The sequence below is a fragment of the Sturnira hondurensis genome, unplaced genomic scaffold (genome assembly GCF_014824575.4).
Source record: "Sturnira hondurensis isolate 20B ecotype Veracruz unplaced genomic scaffold, ASM1482457v3 Scaffold0000396, whole genome shotgun sequence".
In the NCBI taxonomy this organism is placed as follows: Eukaryota; Metazoa; Chordata; class Mammalia; order Chiroptera; family Phyllostomidae; genus Sturnira; species Sturnira hondurensis.
The window spans coordinates 720-27,388 of NW_028073027.1; the positions used below are offsets into that span (position 1 = coordinate 720).

General features: G+C 39.6%; 1 protein-coding gene across 1 annotated transcript in view; it reads left to right on the plus strand.

The window, feature by feature from the left end:
• Positions 1-1,327: 1,327 nt before the first annotated feature.
• The window catches only part of KNG1 (kininogen 1), a gene marked incomplete at its 5' end in the record, with an annotated part of 33,776 nt that continues 8,434 nt past the window's right edge, over positions 1,328-26,669 (plus strand). The window contains 6 exons of the mRNA XM_037040466.1: positions 1,328-1,492; positions 2,492-2,576; positions 7,018-7,190; positions 8,692-8,799; positions 24,725-24,809; positions 25,689-25,861. Of these exons, the coding sequence (XP_036896361.1) occupies positions 1,328-1,492; positions 2,492-2,576; positions 7,018-7,190; positions 8,692-8,799; positions 24,725-24,809; positions 25,689-25,861 (789 nt within the window). The remainder of the gene's footprint in view (positions 1,493-2,491; positions 2,577-7,017; positions 7,191-8,691; positions 8,800-24,724; positions 24,810-25,688; positions 25,862-26,669) is intronic.

Sequence of the window (26,669 nt, forward strand, 5' to 3'; positions counted from 1 at the left end):
ACTTTTAGTACTTTGTTTAAATGAATTTCACTGTGTCTCTGTGATAGTTCACTTCAGTGGAAGGAAAAAATTCAGCCATTTGAAGTGAGGAGATGAAAGAAAAAAGCTCAGTGGGCATTTTTTCTTTTTCTGGGAATGAAATTGAGCCATTCTATTTACAAACTAGTGTAATCATGTGAGGCCTCGTGCCCTCAGCAACATTTAATGGTGTCATCTTCATTGGCTGACATCTGTAGCAAATGTGTTCTTTTGTTCTCAAATGTCCATGGAGTCACTCTTTACCTTGCTATGTATACCACTACCACCTATTGCTTCATCAAAATCTAAGACCTGGAAGGAAACTCAGAGTTGACCTTGTTTGACTCCATCATCTCCCAGATGCAAATCCTCTGAGGCAGGCAGGCTCAGAGAGAGCACTGCCCTGGGACTCAGGAGACCTGGGACCTGGCCTGCTGGGTCTTTCCAAGGTGGGAGGCTGCCTAAGCTACTGTGGCCTATCAAAGGGGGCGTCTTTCTTCTCACCTGCAAAGTGAGGGACTGGACAACATCTCCTGTCATGTCCCTTGCTGCTGCAACATGCCTGGACCTCACATGTGAAAGTCCATCTAACTCCGAACCCTTGAATTTTCAAAGTTTAACTTATTCTTTTGTGATATGCTAGGAAAAATAGAAAACAAAACAAAGCAAATAAAAATACTAAACTTACCCATACCTAATTGCACCATCCAGTGACAACTTTTTTTCAAAAATGAAAAAGTCTTCTTTTTGTATGTGTTTGTTTTCTAATTGTGAAAGTAATATATGTTTGTTTTCAAAAAAATACAAACAATACAAGAATGTTAGTTTAAAGAAGAGAGTGAGAGACATTTAAATAGCTTTGCTTCATAACTTTCCAGACTATTAATGTCATATACATACTTTGTTCCTACTGGAATTATTGGAAATCATCTGGCAAAGGAAAGGTCACCAGTTTGACTCCAAGTCAGGGCACATGGCTGGATCGAATGCTAGTCCCTTATTGCAGTGATTGCCAGAGGCAACTGATCAATGTCTCTCTCCTGTCCTTCTCACTCACCTCCCTTCTTTCTAAGTATAAATAAATAAATAAAATATTTTTAAAATAAATTAAATAATAAATAAATAAATTGGTCTCTATAAAAATAGGCTAATACTAAGATACTACTTTGTGACTTAAAACATCTATCTATAAATATATTACAAACATTCTTTTGAGTGTTTATAACTTTCCATATTTTTAATAATATTTAGATCTTATTGATTTAAATCAATATCAACTATTACAACTGCACCAATTCCACTGTGATCATTTGCTGTTGGGTCATTTGATGAGACCTACATATCTTTGGTTGCTTTTTTTCAGGATGAACAGAAGCCATTCTATTTCATCAAGTACCAGATCAAGGAGGGAGACTGTCCTGTTCAAAGTGACAAAACGTGGCAGGACTGTGACTACAAGGAAGCTGAGCAGGCTGTAAGTGGGATGCTCCGGAGCCTCTGGTTTTCTCCATGGGGGCTTTGATTATTTCACCAGTGCTGGGGATGACAAGTATTGTGAGCCTGTTTGTGGGGGGTGCACACAGCCCTTGAATGTGTAGAAAAGTCAAATGCTCAATGTCTGTATTCTTGCCTAGACAGAAAGGGCAGGGATAGGTCAGCCATCAAATGTGGAGAAAAACCTCCCACGAGGAGGGGACTCTAATGACCAATTGGGACACATGGGCCAGGTCCCAGAGAGTGAACAGATTGATATTTGGGCTGAGATCAAAGGCCTGTAGAGGATACTGTGGGTGCTTAATTTGCATAGAGCTGAGTTTGCCTCCTGCCCTGCCTCCAACTGGCTGACCACTCTGAACCCATGGGATCCCTTGTAAAGTGGAGGTAAAATTGACCTCACCTGTCTGTGGGAGGATGCAAGGAGATCCACTATGAAAGGGCCTTATTTGAATAACAATGGCAATCTTATCCAAGTACCTAACATCTGTGTGTTACACCACAGCTGGTTGTTTGGCCTTAAGTGAGGGAGGCTGCAGACAGTATCTGCCTGGAAGCAAGCCACTCTTTCCACAGTGCATGGACTCACCTCTTTAACTGCCAAAGACCTGTACTCTGTGTGCACTTGAATGCTGAAGTGGAAAAGTAAGTTAAGAGGAGAGGAGAGCCAGCTGATTGTAGGGCATTGTGTTCATCTTGGTGAAAGAGAAGTATCTCTAGAGCTCCAAACATAAAGCTACCTGAAACTTCCATGTTTATACTGCCACTTCTCTGGATGTCTCATGAATATCAGTGGCTTGTAAATAATAATGATTAGGCTACAAAAACATACAATCTTGTGCATCCAAGCTCTATTTTAAAAAATCTTGACAAGTGTTAGATAAACGAAAGCCATACCGAGCAACAGTACTAAGGTGCACTTCTCCATCGAAAGATTAACAGAAATGGTCTCTTTTTTGTTTTTCCTTTTTTTTTTTAGGCCACAGGAGAATGCACTGCGACTGTGGGGAAACGAGGAAATACGAAATTCACTGTGGCTACCCAGACCTGCCAGATTACTCCAGGTAGCTGTCAGATCTGGTGGCCCTGCCCTGGGGGAATGAACCATTTCCTTGTAAGGCCAGGAGCAGAATCTAGACAAAGCCCCTTTCCAAGGGAGCAGAGTAGCTGCAGCAATGCCATTTGCAGCCTTGGTGGGGGTTTAGGAACTGGGGATGGCAGAGTCCTGAGTACAGGGCCAGGCTCCTGACAAAATCTCAGCACTAAACCGACCGTCCTCCTGGAGAGCAGTGCTGTATTAGGCCTGTGTAAGAGCCCTGGGAAAGGACTAGAAAATATAACACTTGCCATCGATTGTAAACAGTGTGCTACAGTGAGAAGAGCCAGGCTTTGAGGTCCAATGTGGCCTGAAATCATTTAAAAGCTCTTAACCTTTCTAGTCTCCTTCCTCCTTACCTATAAAAGGGGATTGCTGCAGGAGATTGTTGGAGATTGAACTAGAGGATAGGCCTGCAGGTAAAATTGTAATAATGTATTAAGAATAATAATAAGAAGAGTAATAATAGCAGATATTTATTGAGCACTTATTGCCAGTCACAGTTCTAATCACTTCACATGTTGACTTATTTAATTCTCACCAAAATCTATGAGGCAAGTGTAGATATTATCATTTTGCAGATGAGAAAACTGAGGCCCACCACAGTAAAGTATCTTGCCCAAGATGCCACAGCTAGCACTTAGCAGAGTCGGGATAGAGACCCTGTAGGATGGTGGCAGAGTGCCTGGGTACAGAAGAATGGGCACATCTAGGTAATGCCAGTCACAAAAGCAAACTCAGAACTAGTCTCCTGCAAGAGAGGGTTTCAGCATATGAGGCTCCTGAACAGCGTCATCAGCATCGCTCTTGACTGTCAGTGGAGGGGCAGTTATTCTGTCCTGGCTTCATCATCCATGTGGAACCCACAAAACTATATCCCTTGAGCTTCAGTTCTTACAAGAAGTGGCATTCCAAGAAATATAGTCTAAATAGAAAAGACATCACAAGCAAATGAACAATTTTTTGGAGTAGCTTTTTGTTATTCAGGTGAAGAACTCTAACTCATAGGCAAACGTTCACATTATCCAGAGCGCAGTCCTTAAATACTATGAGGTAAAAAGCTCTTTGCCAATCTCCTAGGCCCACAATTACTAAGAGATCCACCATTATTTATCTGAATACTTTTGGGTCAAATATATTTCAGATTTCAAAAAGGGAGAAAGGATTCTTGGACATGAACAACAGTGTGGGTATTGCAGGCAGGAAAGGGGTACAAGAGTACTAAATGGTAATAGAACAAAACACAATAAAAAATAAAAGTTAAAAAATCTTTATTTTAATTTTTTAAAATTCCCTTGAAAATTTTCTGGGCATTCTGTCACCCAGAAAAACTGAATTTGCACGATCGTGGTTCGATTCCCAGTCAGGGCACATGCCTGGGTTGCAGGCCAGTCCCCAGCAGGGGACTCACGAGAGGCAACCATACATTGATCTTTCTCTCATCCATTCCCCTCTAAAGATAAATAAATAAAATATTTTTTTAAAAAAACTGAATTTGAACCTACTCTTCTCACCCTCAAAAGGCAGCTCCATCACTTCTCTGACCCCAGTCAGAGCTGCCCCTGAGGTCAGCAAACCAGCCTCTCTTCTCTTCCCCATCTCCCTTTACCTCCCTTCTCCATCTTCCTTTCATCTCCTGTGATCCTCAGTCTTTTGTTCTCCCATCAACAATCCTTTCACCTTTCCCCTGCCATTCCCTTCCAGTTTTTTAACATTGCCCACTCACCTGATGCCACATAGCTTCTGCAAAGGGAGCAGTGAGGAATGGGACTTGTGGAGTAAAAGCCAAGAGACAGTGGCAGGGGGTGCTGTGTTGACCTGCTCCCAACTGCGGGGCAGTGTTGTAGGACACTGCTGGCCTCCTGATTCTCTTGGGCTGGAATACACTCAGGCAGCCATAGTTCCCAGGTGAAGAGGCTCAGGATGCCTTCATGATTTTCCCCTCTCTATGGCTTGTGCCTCTCCTGACCACTGGGTTAAGGCTCTCTGTTATAAACAGGACTTGGTAACTTAATACAAACTCAGTCCTATTTTAATATTTATCGTTTTATTTAAAAACCCTTCCGTGGCACCCCACTGTTACTGCACACCATTCTTCATTCACATCAGTGGGTCTCTGTATACCCTGAAATTATGTGGAGAACGTTGTGAGTACCTGCATTTCCCTGGGGAGGGTGCCATGGTTCTCATCAGGTTCACCAAGGAGCCCATGACCCTTGGAACAGGGTGTAACCTCTGGCCTCCAGAGTGAGGCCCAGGCTCAGCAGCAGAGGACTCTCTCTACCAACTGTTGACCCCTCAGTGACCACTGCCTGCTTCCTGCTTTAAGCTCTGGTAAAATGTGGGGACACCCCGTGCTACACAGCTGCCCCTGACTCACACTGCTTTCTTGGGAGCCATTTGTACCTTCTTCTCAGGGGTCACACCTCGTGATACCTGCTTGGCCTTGTTTGCTTTTCACCCTTCTTGGCTCGGCCTTTTCTCTTCAGGAAAGTCTGTTGTGAATTCGCTCTGGGCCGCTGTCTTTCCAAGCTCTTGCCAAAGTATAATGAAATATCCTTCTACAGTTCTGTCTCTCCCGCTCGACTTTGCCCAACTCCTTCACCACAGGCACAGTTGCTAACAAATGTGTGCGTCCGTGTAGTCTAGCTCGGCGCCTGGCACGTGACAGCAGGTGCAAAATATGGACATGGTTCTTGAACTGAATTGATGCAAGACATATTGCACCCTGAAACAGCCTTCAGGGAGCTTTAACTAACACTGAAAAGTGAATAATGTATGTAAAGTTTTATATTTTATAAGTGAATAAATTCATGTTTTACTTCTATACTTTATAATGACTTTCATTTTAATTTTAGTTTATTTATTTATTTTTAGAGAGAGGGGAAAGGAAGGAGAAAGAGAGGAAACATCAGTGTGTGGTTGCCTCTCACATGCTCCCTACTGGGGCCCTGGCCTGATACCTAAGCATGTGCCCTGATTGGGAATTGAACTGGTGACCCTTTGCTTCACAATCTGGTGCTCAGTCCACTGAGCCACACTAGCCAGGGTTACAGTGACTCTTAAATACATTTAAAACACTTATGCACAATAGTATGCATGTAAGATATTCCTAGGTCAATGANCGCTGTGTTGACCTGCTCCCAACTGCGGGGCAGTGTTGTAGGACACTGCTGGCCTCCTGATTCTCTTGGGCTGGAATACACTCAGGCAGCCATAGTTCCCAGGTATAGAGGCTCAGGATGCCTTCATGATTTTCCCCTCTCTATGGCTTGTGCCTCTACTGACCACTGGGTTAGGGCTCTCTGTTATAAACAGGACTTGGTAACTTAATACAAACTGAGTCCTGTTTTAATATTTATCCTTTTATTAAAAAACCCTTCCGTGGCACCCCACTGTTACTGCACACCATTCTTCATTCACATCAGTGGGTCTCTGTATACCCTGAAATTATGTGGAGAACGTTGTGAGTACCCGCATTTCCCTGGGGAGGGTGCCATGGTTCTCATCAGGTTCACCAAGGAGCCCATGACCCTTGGAACAGGGTGTAACTTCTGGCCTCCAGAGTGAGGCCCAGGCTCAGCAGCAGAGGACTCTCTCTACCAACTGTTGACCCCTCAGTGACCACTGCCTGCTTCCTGCTTTAAGCTCTGGTAAAATGTGGGGACACCCCGTGCTACACAGCTGCCCCTGACTCACACTGCTTTCTTGGGAGCCATTTGTACCTTCTTCTCAGGGGTCACACCTCGTGATACCTGCTTGGCCTTGTTTGCTTTTCACCCTTCTTGGCACGGCCTTTTCTCCTCAGGAAAGTCTGTTGTGAATTCGCTCTGGGCCGCTGTCTTTCCAAGCTCTTGCCAAAGTATAATGAAATATCCTTCTACAGTTCTGTCTCTCCCACTCGACTTTGCCCAACTCCTTCACCACAGGGACAGTTGCTAACAAATGTGTGCGTCCATGTAGTCTAGCTCGGCGCCTGGCACGTGACAGCAGGTGCAAAATATGGACATGGTTCTTGAATTGAATTGACGCAAGACATATTGCACCCTGGAACAGGCTTCAAGGAGCCTTCGACATTGAAAAATGAATAATAATAGATGGGTAAAGGTTTACATTTTTATAAGTTGATAAATTCATGTATTACTACTTTCATAATTTACAATGACTTTTAAATACATCTAAAACAATTATGCACGATAGTATGCATATAAGATGTTCCTAAGTCAATGTTAGTTTTTTTTCCTCTGGCTGGCTGAAAAGCAGGAGTATGCTTTCTTTTTCTAATATATACTAGAAGGTCTAATATATACTACCAGGTCATTGGAGTTACCTTACGTATTTAGGGTAATGTGTCTCAATGAAGATTTTGCTCATTAACACTGCCCTTTTGCCTGCCCTTCTTTGTCAAGTCGGGGGCCCTGTGGCGACATCCCAGTATGACTGCTTTGGCTGTGTGCACCCCATCTCAACTGCCAGCCCAGACTTGGAACCCTTTCTGAGATACGCCATTCAATATTTTAACAACCACACTGACCGTTCCCACCTCTTTGCTCTGAAAGAAGTAAAACAGGCAGAGAAACAGGTTTGTTCTTTCAGTTTTTATTTTGCGCAGAATTGTTAAAATTTATTAAATCTTTATGTTTAAGTCAAAATGATTCAGATACTGCAATAGGTAAAGGGGAAAAGTAGGGCTAAAGAGACCCCTTGCTCTGAGATTGCTTTAATAAATGGGTAGTTAGCATTACATGGTGTTCTTAAAGATGATGAAATGAAAAAGATCTTTCTGGCTCTAAGGGATTTTTTTCCTTTTAAGTATTTATGTATGTATTTATTCACCTGAAGACTATCCTATGAATTTTAGAATGAGAGGGTATGAAGGGGAAATAAATGGAGAGGGAGAGAGACATCGATGTGAGAGAAAACCTGCAATTGGTTGCCTTTCCCATGTACCCCACCTGAGGTGAGGACTGCACCCACAACCTATGTATTTGCCCTGACCAGTAATGGAACTCTCAGTCTTTCAGTTTATGGGATGACAATCCAAACAGCTGAGCCACACTAGTCAAGGCTGGCCTTAAGGTTTTAAGAAATACATTGTCACCTAGCTATATGAGTCAAACATGGCTCCAAAATATTAACTGGTACCTGAAAAGGTGGGCACAGGTTTCTGTGTGCCTTCTAAAGTATAGTTTTCATATCATCAGAAAAAAAAGTGAATACTTGTAAAGCTGATCTTTCCATAGACTCTGTTCACCAAGTTTTTCTGGATTCCTTGTATTTCAGTGTGTAATTACTAGAGACTCACTTTGGTCAGTAACATTTTCACTAGAACTTCAAACTTGCTTTCATGCAAAACACATGTTCTACTCAGTTATGTCTATATCCAGCTAACAGTGTAGGGCTAGGCCAGGATAAAGCAGAAGAGAACTCATTGCCTGACAATCTGGGAACATGAGAACCTACCAGCAAAGACCACTGATGCTCCAAAGTTTTCCTTAACCATCTAAAAGAGCATTATTAATATTTCACATAATTCAATGGAACATAACTTTTCTGCTGCCCGGGAGAGGAAATATTGTTAGGAATTAAATAAGAAAATACAGTAATTCCACGTATATATTGCTTTTCATTTATAGATGAGTAGGAGTGTGCATGTATGCGTGTGTGTGTTGAAGGGTGTGGGAGTCATAAAGTGCTCAATATTTATTCAGTCAGACTTTTGCCTAGTGATAATAGTTTATAGCCCTAGTGATAATAGTTTATCGTCAGTAGGTTGAGCATCATCCCACAAACTGAAAGGTCGACAGTTTGATTCCTGCTCAGGGCACATGCCTGGGTTGCCAGCCACATCCCCAGTCGGGGATATACGAGAGGCAACCAATCGATGTTTCTCTCAAGCCTCAGTGTTTCTCTTCTCTTTCTCCTTCCCTTCGTTTCTCTAAAAATAAGTAAATAAATAATCTTAATAAAAAATAATAGTTTATATTTTTGTGTACTTGTGATATGCCCGACAGTATTCTAAGCTCCTCATGACACTGAAAAATGTTTAAACTATTTAACTATTCAATTCAAAATTGTTTCAGATGGTGATTGGTTGGAACTATAAAGTTACTTACTTAATTGAGCAAACTAATTGTTCTAAGGAGAATTTTCTGTTCTTAACTCCAGACTGCAAGTTCCTTCTGAATGGGGTAAGTAGGCCAAAATCCAATCATAAAGTTATTGGCACTTGGTGTTCAGTGTTTTTACAGCAGTGGGAATACTCAGCCATATAGGAAGACTTGGTCACTAAAACTTCAGATGACACTCGTGAATTTACAGTGACACTCACCTTATCACAGGTCAAGCTGCCTTACCTACCTGGTCAAAAAAAACCATACATACTACGAAAAGCATTTACAGATACAACCAGGGCCTGAGACAAAACGATGCTCCGCCAAGTTCGTCTGTTCCTGTGCTCACACTTTCCTGTCGCCTTCTCTGCCCCCTGTGCTCAACGCCCTTCAGGTCCTCCTGAGCTCTATGCAGGGTAATCCCTGACTTCAGAATGGTCTCTGCTCCTGTTCTTATATTCCCCCACCTTCCTTTACCATTAATAAACACATCCTGAACCTCTATCACTTTTTAGGATTATACCTTGCTATCAGATCCAAAATTATGTTAAAAGAGTAGTTAGTGCCTGTTCAGACAACTAAGGCATGATGACCTTCCCAGGGATATTTGCATTTTAGCAGAAGACTGTGCTCTAAGGAAGGGATTGCTGCAAGCCCTGTAATCTATTATTCTACTTCTAACATTTGATTGTATGGGAAGAAAGTGAGAAATCCAGATGGTAAGATGCTCATTTCAGCTTTATCACTAATAGAAAAATCTTGGAAATACTTTTTTTCAACATTATGGACTGTTAAAGTAAATTACCATGTATCCACACAGTAGAATATGTGCAACTGTTAAAATTATGTTTACAGATTTTTAGTGACTTAGTAAAATGGTTGTAGTATGTTAAGGGAAACACACACAAAAAATAGAATTCAACTTTATACATACAGATTGATTCAAATATATAAAGTCAATGTAAAGATTCAAAGTGATGCAGGGGGCATTTGAGATCTTGCTCCCCATCAATTGTTACTTTGGCTCAACTATACTCTTAAAAAAATTTTAAGTGATGAAAAAATATGCCAAAATATAAAACATAGTTAACTTTCAGTGGAAACTATGAGTGCCTTTTTTTCTATTCTTTCTACTTTTTGGAACTCATTATTTAATACCCTCCAAAGTTTCCAACCAAGCATGTATTTATTTCATAATTGGAGAAAATACTTAAGACTATTAAGAGAGTGAAAAGACAACCTTGAGAGTGGGAGAAATTATTTACATCATATACCTGATAAGAATTTAATATGGAGAATATGTAAAAAACTTCTACAACACCACAACAGAAGGACAATCAACCTAATTTTCAGATGGGCGAAGGACTTAGACATAAAGATTCCTCTAAAGGAAGTATATGGCCCTGGCCAGGTGGCTCAGTTGGTTGAAGCATAGTCCCATAAATTAAAAGGTTGCCAGTTTGATCCTGAGTTAGGGTGCATACCTAGGTTGCAGGTTTGATCTCTAGTTGGAGTGTGTATGGGAGGAAAACAATCAGTGTTTCTCTCTCTCTCCCTCTCTTTATTTTTCTCTCTCTCTCTCTCTCTGTGCCTTCTCTCTCTAAAATCAATAAACAGATCCTTGGGTGAGCATTAACAAAATAATACAAATTTCAATAAAAATAAATGACCATAAACATGTGAAAGAATGCTATGAGGGAAGTGCAAAGTTTATGTTACATATATTTTACCATAATACAAAAATAGTAAATAGGAGAGAAAGAGAGAAACCCTCAAAACAATGCATGCTTTAGCTACTATTTAACTTTGTTAATTTGAGTCAAGTCTTCTATCAAGATCTAAGTTTTTTAGTTAATCATTTGAGATTTTGTAGGCTCAAATATTATCTAACTTGAATCTTTCTTCATTTATTTGTAAGGCCTCAACTTACTGGTTGTCTCTCTGCAGCACAGAGAGATGCAAGGGCTGGTTGCAGTCACAGAGCCAATCAGATTTTGGGTATCACTTCTCTGAGCTTCCACTTGCTTGTTTGTGAAATAGGGAGGAATGAATAATAGCACCTGTCTCACAGCTGTGGTTACAATAATGAAAGGACATAAAATGTGAATGAACTATTGTGCCTGCAGTTGGTAAGATTGAAGGCCTTGCTGTTCAGCACTTGGTCCCTGAATCAGCAGCATCAGCATCACCAGGGAGCTTGTTAGAAAAGCAGTCTTGAACTCCACCCCAGGTCTACTGGAGCTACACATTAACAAGGTTCTCAGGTGACTCATTTACACTTTCAGGCTGAAGAAGCACTGATTCAAGAGGTCTCCTAAGAAGTTCTCAGGCCATGCAGCATATTAGAATCACTTCTCCAGCTTTAAAATAACGATTCCTAGGCTCTTCCCCAGACTTTGTGACTTAATTGGTCAGGGGTGGGTTTCTAGAGTCAGGATAAAAGCTTCTTGTGAATCAAATATGCTGGTAGAATTGAGAACCTCAGGGCTACTTCCAGCATCCTTCTCCCCATCCAAAATTAAGATATTATAAATGTGGTATTTCTTGTATCTTATTTTATATAAGATACAAGACATATATATATATTTTTTTCCCTTATCAGAAATAAAAATTGATAGAAAACTTCAAGGCAGTGCAGAAACTTGGAAAAATAATGTGGAACCACATACTCAAATTCTGAAAGATACCTAAGTGTATTTCCCTCTTATCTTTTTGTTTGTGTGTATGGAAGCAGTGGGGGATGGGAGAGAAATATAAACAATTTTTGGTGATTTTTTTCCTGTTGATAGTTGTAATTATTTCACATGCTACATTTTTTTCACCTAAGAATTTTTCTGTCATTAAATCTCTTAATAAGCTTTTTAAAAATTCATTTTATTTTTAATACTATTTTTAATGTTTTATTTATTTATTATTTTTAAATTTATTTTAATTGTTGTTCAAGTACAGTTGTCTATCTTTTACTCCCATCCCAGCTTACCACCCCCAGTGCTCCCTACCTCCCTCCCACTTCCACCCTCCTTAGTTTTTGTCCATGTGTCCTTTAAACTTGTTCCTGTGAACTCTTCTTCCCCTTTTCCCTGAAATTCCCTCCCCTCTTCCCTCGGGTCCCTGTCAGCCTGTTCTCTATTTTAGTGTGTTTGGTTATATTTTGCTTACTTGTTTGTTTTGTTGTTTAGGTTCCTATTAAAGGTGAGATCATATGGCATTTGTCTTTCACCACCTGACTTATTTCACTCAGCATAATGCTTTCCAGTTCCATCCATGCTGTATTTTTTATGTTATTATAGTTGTCCCAGTCATGCCCTCTTGCCACCCTCTACCTAGCTTCCCCCCACCCTCTCAGGTAATCCCCACACCACTGTCCATGTCCACAGGTCAGGCATATATATTGTCTTTGGCTAAGCCCTTTGCCTTCTTTCAACCCATCTCTACCATTCCCTTTTCTCTTAAAGTTATCATTAGTTTATTTTGTTCATTAGATTCCACTTATAAGTGAGATCATATAGTATTTGTCTTTCACTGACTATCTTACTTCACCTAGTGTAATAGTTTTCAGGTCCATCTATGCTGTCACAAAAGGTAAGCATTCATTCCTTTTTAGTGCTGCATAGTATGCCGCTGTGTAAATGTACCACTTAGGCTGTTAGAAGATTTTGGTGATTGTAAATAATACTAACTATGAACATATGCATGCAAATATTCTTTTGAATTGGTGTTTCAGGATTCTTAGGATAGATTCCCAGAAGTGAAATCACTGGGTCGAAAGGCACTTCCATTTTTAATTTTTTTTGAGGAAACTCTATACCATTTTCCACAATGGCTGCACCAGTTTGCATTCCACCAACAGTGCACTAGGGTTCCTTTTTCTCTACATCCTCCCCCAGCACTTGTTATTTGTTGAGTTGTCAATGATGGCCATTTTTGCAGGTGTGAGGTGATATCTCATGTGGTTTTTTATTTGCATTTCTTTGATAGCTAACAACATTGGGTATTTTCTCATATGTCTATTGGATATCCATATGTCCTCCTTGGAGAAGTGTTATTCAGGTCCTTTGTCCATTTTATAATTGGGTTGTTTCTTGCACTGGTGTTGAGTCATATAAGTCTTTTATAAATTTTGGAAATTAAACTCTTACAGCTGTTTGGTTAAAGGTTCATCATTTTTTTTCTCTTCAAAAAACCAGCTCTTGGATTCATTGATCTTTCCCATTGATCTTTAGACTCCATGTTATTTATTTCCACTCTGATCTTGATTATTCCTTTCTTCTATTCACTATGGGCTTTGTTGTTGTTTTCCCAGCTCTTTCAGGTGTAGAGTTAAATTATTTATTTTAGATTTTTCTTGCTTCTTGAGGTAAGCCTGTCATGCTATGAACTTCCCTCTCAAGGAACACAGCTTTCTTTGTGTCCCATAGGTTTTGGGTTGTTCTGTGTTTTTTTCATTTATTTCCAGGTAATTTTGTATTTCTTCTTTGATCTCATTTATAACCCATTCATTATTTAATATCATGCTAGTTAGCCTCCATGTATTTGAATGTTTTGAGTTTTTTCAATTGAGGTTGATTTCTAGTATAATGCCATTGTGACCTGAGAAAGTGCTTGATATAATTTCACCTTTCTTGAATTTGTTAAGACTTATTTTCTGTCCTAACATGTGGTGTATCTTTGAGAATGATTCATGTGCAATTAAGAATGTATATTCTGTTGTTTTGGGATGAAATCTTCTGTAATTATCAATGAAATTGGTTTGATCTAGGGTATTATTTAAGGTTGCTGTTTCCTTGCCGATTTTCTGTCTGGAAGATCTATCTGTTGCTGACAGTGAGGTATTAAAATCCCCTACTATGACTGCATTGCTGTCAATTTCTTTCTCAAAGTCCACCTAGATTTTGTGCTTTTATTCAGGTGCTCCTATGTTTGGTATATATGTTTACAAGGGTTATAGCCTTTTGTTGGATCGTATTAGTATTACGTATTTACATAAGAGACCTTCTTTGTTTCTTGCCATCACCTTTGTTTTAAAGTCTATTATATCAGATATAAGTATTGCTACCCCATTTTTTGTCTCTCTTGACATGGTATATATTTTTTCATTCCTTCATTTTAAGCCTGTGTTTATCTTTTGTTCTCAGGTGGGTCTCTTGTAGACAGCATATGTATGGGTCATGTTTCCTTATCCATTCATCTACCCTATGTCTTTTGATTGGCGTATTTAATCCATTTACATTTAAGGTTATTATTGATAGGTACTCATTCATTTCCATTTTTTTCTTGATACCTATGTTCCTGCCCCTCCCTCTGTTTCTCCTTATTCTTATAGCAATCCCTTTCATATCTCTTGAAATGCTAGTTTGGTAGTGATGAACTCCTTTAGTCTTTTGTGTGTGTGTCTAGGAAGCTCTTTCTTTCAGCCTCAATTTTAAATGATAGTCTTGCTCAGTAGAGTAGTCTTGGTTGCAGGTCCTTGCTGACAGCATTATGGGGGGCGGGGCTCCCTTGTAGGTAACTAACTGTTTCTCTCTTCTTGCCTTTAATATTCTCTCTTTGTCTTTAAGCTTTGCCATTTTAATTATGATGTGTCTTGGTGTGGGTCTTTTTGAGTCTATCTTGATTGGGACTCTTTGTGCTTCCTAAACTTGTGTGACTTTTCTTTCACCAAGTAAGGGAAGTTTTCTGTCATTATTTCTTCGAATAGGTATTCTATCCCTTGCTCTCTTTCTTCTCTTATTTCCCCTATTATATGGATATTGTTGTTTCATGTTGTCCCAAATTTCCCTTAAATTATCCTCATTCTTTTTAAGTCTTTCTCTTTTTGTTGCTCTGATTGGATGTTTTTATTCCTTGTCTTCCAAATTGCTGATTTGATCCTCTGTTTCTTGTAGCCTGATTTTAATTTCTTCTAGTGTATTTTTAAATTTAGATATTGTGTACTTTACTTCCAACTAGTTCTTATTCATAGTTTCTATGTTCTTTTCCATACTGATGTAGTTACCACTAAGTTCCTTGTAGTTCTCACTCAGTTCCTTGAGCATCATTAGAACTTTGAACTCTATGTTTGATAAATTGCTTGCCTCTATTTGGTTAAGCTCTTTTTGGGGGGATTACTCTTTTTTTTTTTTTGGTTAATTTTCAGGTTGTTTCTTTGTCTCTCCATTTTAGCTGTCTCTTTATGTTTGTTTCTATGTATCAGATAGATCTGTTTTGACTCCCAGTCTTTGTGAAGTGGATTTTTGTGGAATGAATCCTGTATGACCTAGTGGTATAGCCTCCTTGATTTCCAGAGATAGATGCTCTAGAAATGGCCTTTGTGTTGGTTATGTGGGATCTACTGTTGTAATTGGGTCTTGGTGGTTGTTGGCTGGTTTACTGGTGGGATCTCCCCTCTGCCTGGTTGACTAAGAGGCTCAGCCTTAGCCATGTTTTGCAAGTTGTTGTACAGGTGCTGACAGAATGAAACAAAACAAAACTACTCTAAAAACAAGCAAAAAATCCCCCAACCACAGAAAAATCAACATCAAAAGAGCAAAAAATAAGAAAAGAACAAAGAGATATAGAATAGTAAAAGGAAAAAAAAAGAATTGGAGAAGACCAAAGGAAAGAAAAATGATTATGAGTGAAGGAAGAAAAACAATAAGATTAAAGAAAAGAAAGAGGAAAAGAGCAAGAAAAAATAAAAAATTTAAAAAAGGTATAAGAAAAATATAGAGTAATAAAAGGAGTCAATAAGAGATATGAAAGAGAAAAGAAAAAGAAAAAGTAGAAGAAAATAAAAAATGACAAAAGGGCTATGAAAAGCAAAAAGTAATGAAAATAGTGAAAAATAATAGAGTGGAATTCATCTCAGCAGAGTTGAGTGCCTGCCTAATGGGATCTGTCTTTGAAACCACTCCAGTGTTTTCTGAAGCTGGTGCAATTCAGTATCAGATGCTGTCCCTGTTGGGCTTTTGACAACCTGATTGAAGCTACAAAGGGTCCACAGTTTGTGGCTGCCTCCACCTAGCTTGGTTATGCATGGGAGGGGCCAACTTGCCCTGCAAGGCCAGCTATTAACAGCACAGGTCTCAGGGGTGGGTCAGCAGACAACCCAAGACATCACAGGATCCACCTCTTCCTGTATCTGCCTGCTAGTCTGCTGTCAGTCTTAGTCACTGAACCAACTAGTTCTGAAAGGGCTTCTGGTAGAATCAAGCAAATGGGACCCCCTGGATATTCCCTGGGAGGGAGATGCCATTCAGACTTGAGGAAAGATGTTCCCCTGCCCCTGAACCACACATGTGAATCTGTCCCAGGTTATTTTCCTGAACTCAGTAGGGTGGAGCTCCTAGTAGGCAAGCAGGTGGGGCCTCTGAAGTCCAGAGTTTTGGTCCATCCAAAACCTCAAGGGTGTTCCTATTGCCTCTTCTGTGAGGGGGAAGTACAAGTCCAGTTCCTAAGAGAGCATAAGGAATGGCCACACCCCAAAGCCAGTCTCTGATACCCCCCTGGGTCTGCCTATGTTGATATCTACTCAGCAAGGCTTAAAATACAGGATGGGGAAAAAAACAGATGCAGGATGGGGCAAGCAATATCCCACAGGTCGGGTAATTGTGTTTCCCCAGGCTGACTCCCCAGGGAAGCCCTTGCTCTTCTCAAGAGAAATGGTGGCTGAACTATCTGGGATGACCTGGCACAGGTACCCCAGCAGCACTCCCCCATGACTCTTCCCCATACCTCCCATTCCAGACTCTCCTCAGGTAACTCCAGTCCACATCACCCTCCCTTCAATGAACCCCAAGGTGAATGGCTATGAATGAAAAACCTGTGCTTTGGACCCTTAGTAAAATAAAAACAAAAAAGTGACTTTGTCTCCGGCAGGCCCCATGTCATCCTTGAGGACAGAAACCCAAACACCCTTTACCGCTGGATCCTATGTGGGTGCCTGGTCCCAGCTCTTGCACTCTGTGCTTCAGAGCTCAGTTTAGGGCCCAGACTTCATTCTTCTTGGGGGGAAACTGCAATAGCCACACTATCATCCCTCTGTAACCTGGGCCTGCTGCCCGTGGGAGCAGACAGTCACTATTGTGACCACACCCTTCTTACCGGTCTCAAGGTGTTTCTATCCATTGTTCTCGGTAAACTTTCTTTTAAATAATTGTATAATTGCTTTTTGAATCACTTTCCTAAGTTAGACATTTGGGCTCTTTCCATTTTTTACTATAATTAATAACTCACCTAACATTCTTGGGAAAAAAAGCTATTTCTGTATTTGTTATATTTTCCTGTTTTCATGCATTTCTTCTAAGTATAAACTAATAATATACTCTTTTGCCTCCTCTTTTCTACTGCTTATTTTTTGTTCTATGTTTCAATGAATGGGCCCAAATGTCCAGAGATATCTCATACAAATTTATGTTTTATTCTTGATTTTATTGGGAAAGGCTCTAGAGTTTTGTTATTATTAATATTTGCTATGGGTTCCAGGTAGACATTCATGTCATTTTAAAGAAGCATCCTTATATTCCTGCTTTTAAAGAGATGTGTTTTGTTTTTAGATGAAAGACAAGTGTTAGCAAACTCATAGACACAGAGAACTGACTGGCTGCTGTCAGAGGGGAGGTGGGTTGGAAGTCTGGGTGAAAGAGATGAAGGGATTAAGCAAAATAAATTAACAAACAAAAACTTGTAGACACAGACAGCAGTTCCCAGAGTAAAAAGTGGGTGGGGAAGGTGGTAAAGGGGGCCTAAATGACTACAAAAGAAGACTTTCTTTGGACTGGTGGACAAACAATAGAACATAAAGATGATGTATTATGGAATTGTACACTTGAAAATCATATAATTTCATTAACCAATGTCACCCAAATACATTCAACTTTAAAAAAAAATTGTATTTATTTATCTTTAGAGGGGAAGGGAAGGAGAGAGGGAGAAAGATATCAATGTATGGTTGCCTCTGGTGTGTCCCCTGCTGGGAACTGGCCCAGATACATTCAAAAATATTTTTTAAGAAAAAATTTTTTGGCCCTGGCTGGTGTAGCTCAGTGGATTGAGCGCAGGCCTGCAAACCAGACGATCGTGGTTTGGTTCCCAGTCAGGGCACATGCCTGGGTTGCAGGCCAGTTCCCAGCAGGGGACTCACGAGAGGCAACCATAATTGATATTTCTCTCCTCTCCTTCCCTTCCTCTCTAAAGATAAATAAATAAAATCTTTAAAAAAAAACTTTTTGTTAGAATTTAGCAAATGCTTTTGATATGTATCATTATACCATGTTATATATTTCTAACTTAATCTGTTATGATGTTTTGGCAACTTTCCTCATAGTAATCTCTATATTCTTAAAGTTGATTTGTTTAGTGTTAATTATTCCTTAAATACACATTTGGATTTTATTTCTAGTGTATTTAAGAATTCTACATGTATGTTTGTAAGTGAAAATGGTTTGATAGTTTTCTGGGTGTGTATGTGTGTATACATTCTGTTTTTCCAAGTTTTGCTATTCAGATTATAGTTTTATAGACTGGATTGGGTTGAGTTGAGGCAGGATCTATGTGTGTTGTGGGTGCTTGTAAACAAATACACACAGACTACAGGAGTCCTGTGGAGAAAAATGGACTGCATGGCCACTCTTTGAGAGAGAGAGGGTGAGAGCGCGTGGGCCCCTGCCTGGACAAGCTTTTGTTGCTTTTCTGTACATTATATGGAGGACAGTCTGCATTTACTATGCACAGGTTCACTGCAGGTGATTACCTTTTACAGATAACAAAGGAAAGAATGTTGCTAATTGCTTTAAAGAGAAGGATGTTACAGATCAGGGGGGAAAGTGGTTGAACTGGTTACACTCCATACTTGGGAGGTTTAGGTCAGATTTTAGGAAGTTATAGTAAGCACTTTCTGCATCAATTCAGGGTGAGGGAGTTTTAGTAAAAGCAAGTCTCATAGTGGTCTAGGTACAATGCAGGCCTGATTCCCCAAGGGAAAACCTCTCTGAGGGCATGGTCCTGGGTGCCAACTCACACCCCACCGGTTTTCCATGTGAGCTACATTTCCATGCCATACAAAATGGTTTCCTACATTGAGGTACATGCAGCTGAGTCAGCTCTGACTCCTGGTGACCCTACAGACGAGTGGTGGCCACACTGTCCTGATCTTGACAGCTCTTCTGGGTGCCTGTAGGTCATTTCTATGAGTTCTTTCATGGAGTCAGTGAATGTTGTATTTGGTCTTGGTCTTTTCCTGCTGTGTTCTATTTTTGAGCTCAGTAGTTTACCACTGTTTTTTTAGGAGTTGGGGAGTTTGCCACTATTTTCTATATTCAGACAGTTTATGTAGCATGAAACTATGTTTCTTTAATTTAAAAAATTATTCATCTATAAAACGTCTGTGTTATTTGAGGGTGAGAAGTGGAAGAGAAGTTGAGAGTAATGACAGCATTCTTCAGTTTTTCAGTAATTGGTCCATTTAAGGATTTTATTTTATATAATATTATTTTTTCTATGAACACTTATCACCCTATACCCTCTTCCACCTCCACCAACCCAACCTCTGAAATCAGCACACTGTTGCCTTTTTCCATGAGTTTTTTCTCTTTTTGTCTTTTTTGCTCAATCTCTCCACCCCCTCAACCCTGTCCCCAGGGCTTCTTAGTTCAGTTTGTTCACTGGAATCCACAAATGAGAGAATCATTTATGGAATCCAAAGAATTATATGAACCATATGGAATCCAATGAATCATGTGTATATCTCTGATGGGCTTAGTTTTCTTAGCATAATGCTGTCCAGGTCCATTCATGTTGTTACAAAGGGTAAAAATTTTTTCTTTTTAAGACTGGATTATATAAATGTCCCACAGCTGTTTTATCCACTCATCTACTGATGGGTACTTGGGCTGCTTCCAAATCCTGACTATTGTAAATAACACTGCGATGAACATAGGAGTTATATAAAATATATATATGTATATATATTTAAATATATATATATAATATATATATATATATTAATCAATGTTTTGGGTTTCTTTAGATAAAGTCCCAGAAGTGGAATCACTAGGTCATAAGGCAGTTCCATTTTTAACTTTTTGAGGTAACTCCATTATGCTTTTCATAGTGGCTGCACCAATTTGCATTTCCACCAACAGTGCATGAGGATTCCCTTTCCTCCACATTCTTGCCAACCTTGATGTTTGTTGATTTATTGATGATAGCTACTCTGACAGGTATGAGATGGTGTCTCATTGTAGTTTTAATTTGCATCTCTCTGCTGATTAGTAGCATTGAGTATCTTTTCATATGACTATCAGCCACCTGTATGTCCTCTTTGGAGAAGTGTCTATTCATGTCCTTTACCCATTTTTAATTGGATGTTTGTGAGTTTGGTGTTGAGTTTTGTTCTTGTCTTAAAATCAGTGTTGATTATTTGTAGTTTTCTAGAAAAGTATCCATTTGGGGGAATTTAAATTTGCATACACTTGTTCATAATTAATCTCTTATATTGTTATACTTCTCTGTAACCTTTGGTATGTTGTCTTTTTTGCATATGATTTTTTCCTTACCCCAAGAATAATCATTTAGATTATTTATTAATTTATTAGTGCTAGTGATTTGTGTTTTCTAGTTCATCAGTATTGCTTTGTTTCCTCCTTTTTCTTTTGCTTAAAGCTTTTTACCATTCTTTTTCTTTTTCTAACTTCTTGAGATAAACACCTAGAATTGAGGTTGACTTATTTGTTCCTTGCCTCTCTCTTTTTTAAAAAATATTTTATTTATTTATTTTTAGAGAGAGTGGAAGGGAAGGAGAAACAAGTAAATCAACCTCAATTCAAGGGAGAGAAACATCAATGTGTGGTTGCCTCTCATGTTTACCCTACTGGAGACCTGGCCCACAACCCAGGCATGTGCCCTGACTGGGAATCAAACCAGTGACACTTTGCTTCACAGGCCCGTGCTCAACCCACTGAACTACACCAGGCAGGGCTTGCCTACCTCTTTTTATTTTAAATTTTATTTTTTCCATTTCCTTTTTAAATTATGAAAGCATATAAAAAGGTAATTTAAACTCTAAATGCTGCTCTGACAACATGTTCAAAAATTATTTTTCTTCTTGTCATTTTTTAAAAAAATATTTTTCCTCATTTAAGGAAGACCCTATTTAGCCAAGTGTGCTTAGGTTTCCAAGTGGTATTTTATTTATTTGTTTAAAGTTATTATTAACTTGGGGAGATTTTAGTTCTTTTTGGTTCTGAGGTCTAAGTTACATGGTTGGTATCACTTTTTATTTAAAGATCTATTGAGCCTTTCTTGTGACCTGGTAGAAAAGTAATTGAAAATATCTGTATCATACTTATGAAAATATCATTTACATCATATGTATCATATGAAAATACCATTTAAATAAATTATTCTGTAACTCCAGTCATCTATGAATTTATTTTTTATCATTTAGTCTGTCTTAGATTTATAATTACATATTAAATTTCTCCACCACCATTATTTTAATCAATTTCTATTCATATATCTAATTTCTGCTTTATATATTTTGACTTCATGCTTTTAAACTAACTTTTATAAAAATAAAATTGTGCCCTGGCTGGTGTAGCTCAGTGGATTGAGCACAGGCCTGTGAACCAGACGATCACGGTTCGATTCCCAGTTAGGGCACATGCCTGGGTTGCAGGCCAATTCCCAGCAGGGGCCAGTTCCCAGCAGGGGATGCATGAGAAGGAACCATACGTTGATGTTTCTCTTCTTCTCTCCTTCCCTTCCCCTCTAAAGATAAATAAATAAAATATTTAAAAAATAAAAATAAAAAATAAAATTGTTTTTTTTACTATCATCATGATTAATTTGTTATCTTGAATTTTACTTTGTCCAATATTAATAATACTGTAGATATTTTGTTTATTTTTGCCTAATATAGCTTTGCTTATCCATTATGTTTAATCCTCCTTTATCTTTTATATTATAAAATATTATTCTTGAATATGTGATACATTAGTTTAGTTTTAACTTTCTAAGAAGTTAAAGTCTTTGCCTTTCTTTTTTTTAAAGTATGCTTTATTGATTATGCTATTAGTTTACCCAATTTTTTCCCTTTATTCTCCATCCACCCTGCTCCCCCCAACCCTCCAGTATTTCCCCACCTTAGTTCATGTGCATGGGTTGTACATAGAAGTCCTTTGAGTCTCTGTTTTCTATACCATTCTTAACCTCTTCCCACATATTTTATGCCTACCAATTATGCTTCTTATTCCCTTTACCTTTCTCCCCCACTCCCTCTCCCCATTGAAAACCCTCCATGTGATGTCCATTTCTCTGATTCTGTTCCCATTGTAGTTGTTTGGTTAGTTTTTGTTTTCATTGTTTTTCTTTTTTTAAGTTCAGGTGTTGATAGTTGTGAGTTTGTTGTCATTTTACTGTTCATAGTTTTTTATCTTTTGCTATTTCTTAGATAAGTCCCTTTAAAATTTTATATAATAAGGGCTTGGTGATTGACATGGATCCCAGCTCCTGGGGTCCCCAGCCTTATAGATGAGACAAGACAAATTCACACGGACTACCTAGTCTTGTGTCAGAAAAGGGACAGCACAGCTTCTCTCTCAAGAGGAGAAAAAGCCTTGGAGCACCTTGGCCACTCTCTCAAGGGGAGAGCACCTTGACCTTTGCCTTGACAAGCTTTTATTTGGCTTAATTTGCACAGGAATACAGAGTATATAGGTAAACCTCATCAATCATTGTCAGGCAGAAATGATTAAACAATAGATAACATTCAAAGGATGTTGAATGGATAACATTCAAAGAAAGGGCTTATTTTGAGTCAGGGTCAGATAGTTAAAGGGCCATAAAAGTTTGGGGAACAAATTCACTTCCTGCTTGGACCCTTATATTTAAATTGAGGGTATTAGCAAAGTAGGTTTCATAGGATTTTATGGGTGCTTTCTTAGGCCTGATTGCCCTAGAGAACCTGCCCTTTCCAACACAGGGCTGCACCCATCTCCAGCATTTTTTCAGGCTTAAGTCATTGTTTCAGGCTTAACTCAGGCAGGGGAAGTAAGGCAGCCAAGAGATTAGGAGACTTCTGGCAGACAGAATGAGGACTCAGGCTATGTCAAATCCAAGGGGTGTGGGTCCATCACCCTCTTTTTCTATAGCCCCCCAGTCCTTCCCTGAGGGCCCCTTCATGACCATGCCTGTCTTAGGTTGTCCCTCTTTTGAGGGTACTTACCCATCATTGGCTAACCAGTCATCCACCTGGGGCCAAGCAGGGTGAAGAGAAAAGGGGGCAGAGGTGGTGGCCCTACAAGGAAAACAAGCTTTGTCTCCTAAGCGGCTTGTGGTCCCAAGGTCTTTTACTCAGCTTTAGCCACTGGGGATTGCAGCTTCTGAAACCAGGCAAGGCAGTTTCCAACTGGTGATGCTGAGCTCCTTTAACTTTACCTTATCTGGGAAGCACTTTATCTGTCCTTCCATTCTAAATGAAAGCTTTGCTGGATAGAGTAATCTTGGATGTAGGTCCTTGCCGTTCATGACTTCAAATACTTCCTTCTAGTTCCTTTTTGCCTGCAAGGTTTCTTTTGAGAAATCAGCTGATAGCCTTATGGGAACTCTTTTGTAGGTAACTGTCTCCTTTCCTCTTGATGCTTTTAAGATTCTCTCTTTATCTTTAATCTTGGGTAACTTAATGATGATGTGCCTTAATGTGTTTCTCTTTGGATCCAACTTCTTTGGGACTCTCTGGGCTTCCTGGACTTCCTGGAAGTCTATTTCCTTTGCCAGATTGGGAACATTTTCCTTCATTATTTATTCAAATAAGTTTTCAACTTCTTGCTCTCATTCTTCTCCTTCTGGCACTCCTATAATTCAGATATTGGAGTGTTTAAAGTTGTTCCAGAGGTTCCTAAGTCTCTCTTCATTTTTTTGAATTCTTGTTTCTTCATTCTGTTCTGGTTGGGTGTTTATTTTTTCCTTTTGTTCCAAATCCTAGATTTGAGTCCTTCCTATCACTGTTGTTTCCCTGTACATTTTGCTTTGTATCACTTTGGGTAGCCTTCATTTGTTCTTTCATTTTGCAACCAAGCTCAATCAGTTCTGTGAGCATTTTGATTACCAGGGCTTTGAACCCTCCATCAGATACGTTGACTATCTCCTCATTGCTTAGCTCTCTTAAGGTTTGCTCTGTTGTTTCATTTGGGCTATATTACTTTGTCCCTGGGTACCTATTAAGTTATAAGGGGGCGGGCCCTTAGGTATTCACCAGGGCAGGGCAACCCTCCTTGCTGTGCTGTGTGTGACACAGCCTGTGGGGGAGAGACTGGAGAGGGAACAATGCAGCTCACTTGCTGGGCTCTAGCCCCACTCTCCAGCAATTTCTCATGTGAGACTGGGAGTTTCTTCCACTGCAGCAACCCCCACTGTAGTTCAGAGTCAGCTCTGAGTCTCAGTTTCCTGTTCAGTCTTGCCCACATGGCACACTGCCTCACCTTTGTTCTTTTCAGCCAGCCCTGACCACCCTGCCTGTGTGGTCTGCTGCCTTCTTGTAGGTTCTCTCCCTACACCCATCTATAGTCTGGTTGGTATGGTTGATTGTGTTTCTAATTCCTTGGTTGTCAGAGTTCTGTGCACTTTGATTTTCTGGCACTTCTGGTTGCTTCTTGATTTTAGATTGGTTGTTATCCTACTTTTGGTTACACGAGGAAGTGAAGGGTTTCTACCTACACCTCCATATTGCCTGGAACTCCTTTCTAAAAGAAATGTTATCCACTCAATGATATGATTATTATTTCTATACTAGGTAATCATCTTATTTCATGTTTCTATGATTTGTGTATATGCATTTATTTTTAAATATACACAAATTTTTAAATATACACCTAATTTTTTCTTATTCTTTCTTTTGCAATGGGACTATGTTTTGTTTTATTTTCTATGTTTAGTTGACATCACATGTTTAATTTTATTAGTTGTCTACTTTAAAGTTTCTTAAAAACATGTTTAATTTTGCACTTATATTCTTTTTAAACACTAGGATATCGGTGAATGTATAGATCGTGCATACATGGATCCTAAGCGAAAAATTACTTCCTTCTCACAGAAGTGTGACCTTTATCCAGGTATGGGATACTATGTGTTTATGCTCTAATAGTATATGCAGATCCCAGACAACTAGCTAGATGTTTTCATAGGAATTGTGCTTTGGGTCCCACGATGTGCCACAAATTCTATACGATCAAAAGAGTTTTCTGAGAACATTGTACCCCACCTCTTCAGAGTTATGCTGTAGCAGATGCAGTTGAGATTGCTCTGAAAGTGCCAGAAGGGAATATGGCAACAGAAGAAAAGACATGTTCTGTGGGCAAAGCTGGGCTCCTGATACAATGTCATCTGGTCTTCCTTGTGTGTAAGATGTCCCTGAGTCAGGTGCTGTAAACTGGGGAAACAGTATCTCATGTTTAATCACTCAAAACGAAATCCTTTCAATTAAAGACCATTTCCTCCTGCATGTTATGATGTGGGAAAAGGGAGACAGTGAGAGTTTAAGGTCAAGCCAGTATTTCTTATACCAAGTGTTGGTTTTTCTCATACTTGGAAGATATTTGCATGCATTCCACAATGAGAAACATTGATGAAACTGCCTGATCCCTGGAATATTAAGATTTAAAAATTTTCCACTAGACAGTCATTCATTTTATATTAAGCATTGCTTTTTACACCTTATCAAAAATGCCAAAACTAGGAAAAATACAGCATATTGATTCAATTGCAAACTAACACCTACCAGTTGAAGGTTTCCCTAAATACATTTGACTCTGAGGATAGGAAAGAAGAGAGGCAGTAAGGAAAAGGTGAGAAAGACAACCTCCACCCACTAGCTACTGAATTTTGGGCTGCCACATGGCCCTCTGCAAATGCATGCTGTACTATGAACAGGGGAGGTAATGAGCTAGATTGCTCCTTCAGTCACATACTGACTTAAAACCTGATTCTTTCAGGGGAGGATTTTGTACCACCACCTACCATAATTTGCCGTGGCTGCCCCAAAGAGATACCTGTAGACAGTCCAGAGCTGGCAGAACCTCTGAATCATTCCATCGCGAAGCTTAATGCAGAAAATAATGGCACTTTCTATTTCAAGATTGACACTGTGACGAGAGCAACAGCACAGGTCTGCAAATTTTCCTGCAAAAACAGCGATATCGTAATCTCTGTGCAAATTGCTTTATCATTTGCCACTGACCTTGGCTCTAGGTTGGGAAACAGTGTACCTGGTGAAAGGAATTTGAGTTTTGAGTCCCAGCCTCTCTGCATGCTTGATATGTGATCTTGGACAAGTCTTGAGAACATTCTTTTCGTTTTCTGGCTGTAAAGGACAGGGGTGAGGATCAAGTAAGATCATCTATGTCAGTACATTATCTTTCCAAACTCCAAAGTGTTATATAAATTCTAGCAACTATTATATAACTAATGAAAGGTAGGGCTATAAAAAGGAGGACTTATTTTCTGCCTTTGCACTCTTCTTTCTTACTGGAGCATCATGTAGGGCCTTGGGCTCAGCCACGGGAGTCCGTCTGTCATCACCCAGACTCTCCACACTCACACCTCTGTGTCATTCCCCCCTGGCTGGGTGTCCTTGTGGCCCACAAATGTGCCTTCTAAGGGGTTGCCTTTCCTTCCATGCCCTGTTCATGGAGGATAAGAAGAGTCCCTGTCTGGGGTTCCAGAGACCCAGTTCTACCACAGTACCTACCCCTCAGGTCCTAGGTAACCTCGGGCAGCCCTTCAGACTCCCTCAGTCTCTGTGGCCCCACATGGAAACTGAGAGGCTGGGTGAGACAAGTCCAAACTGTTTCCAACTCCAACACCTTATGGCTCATCTATTTATGGACAGATTCCTATTACAAACCTCAAAACTGGCCTCCCTAATGATAAGCCAAAGAAAAGTAACCAAACTCTTAGAGGAAATCAACATGCTT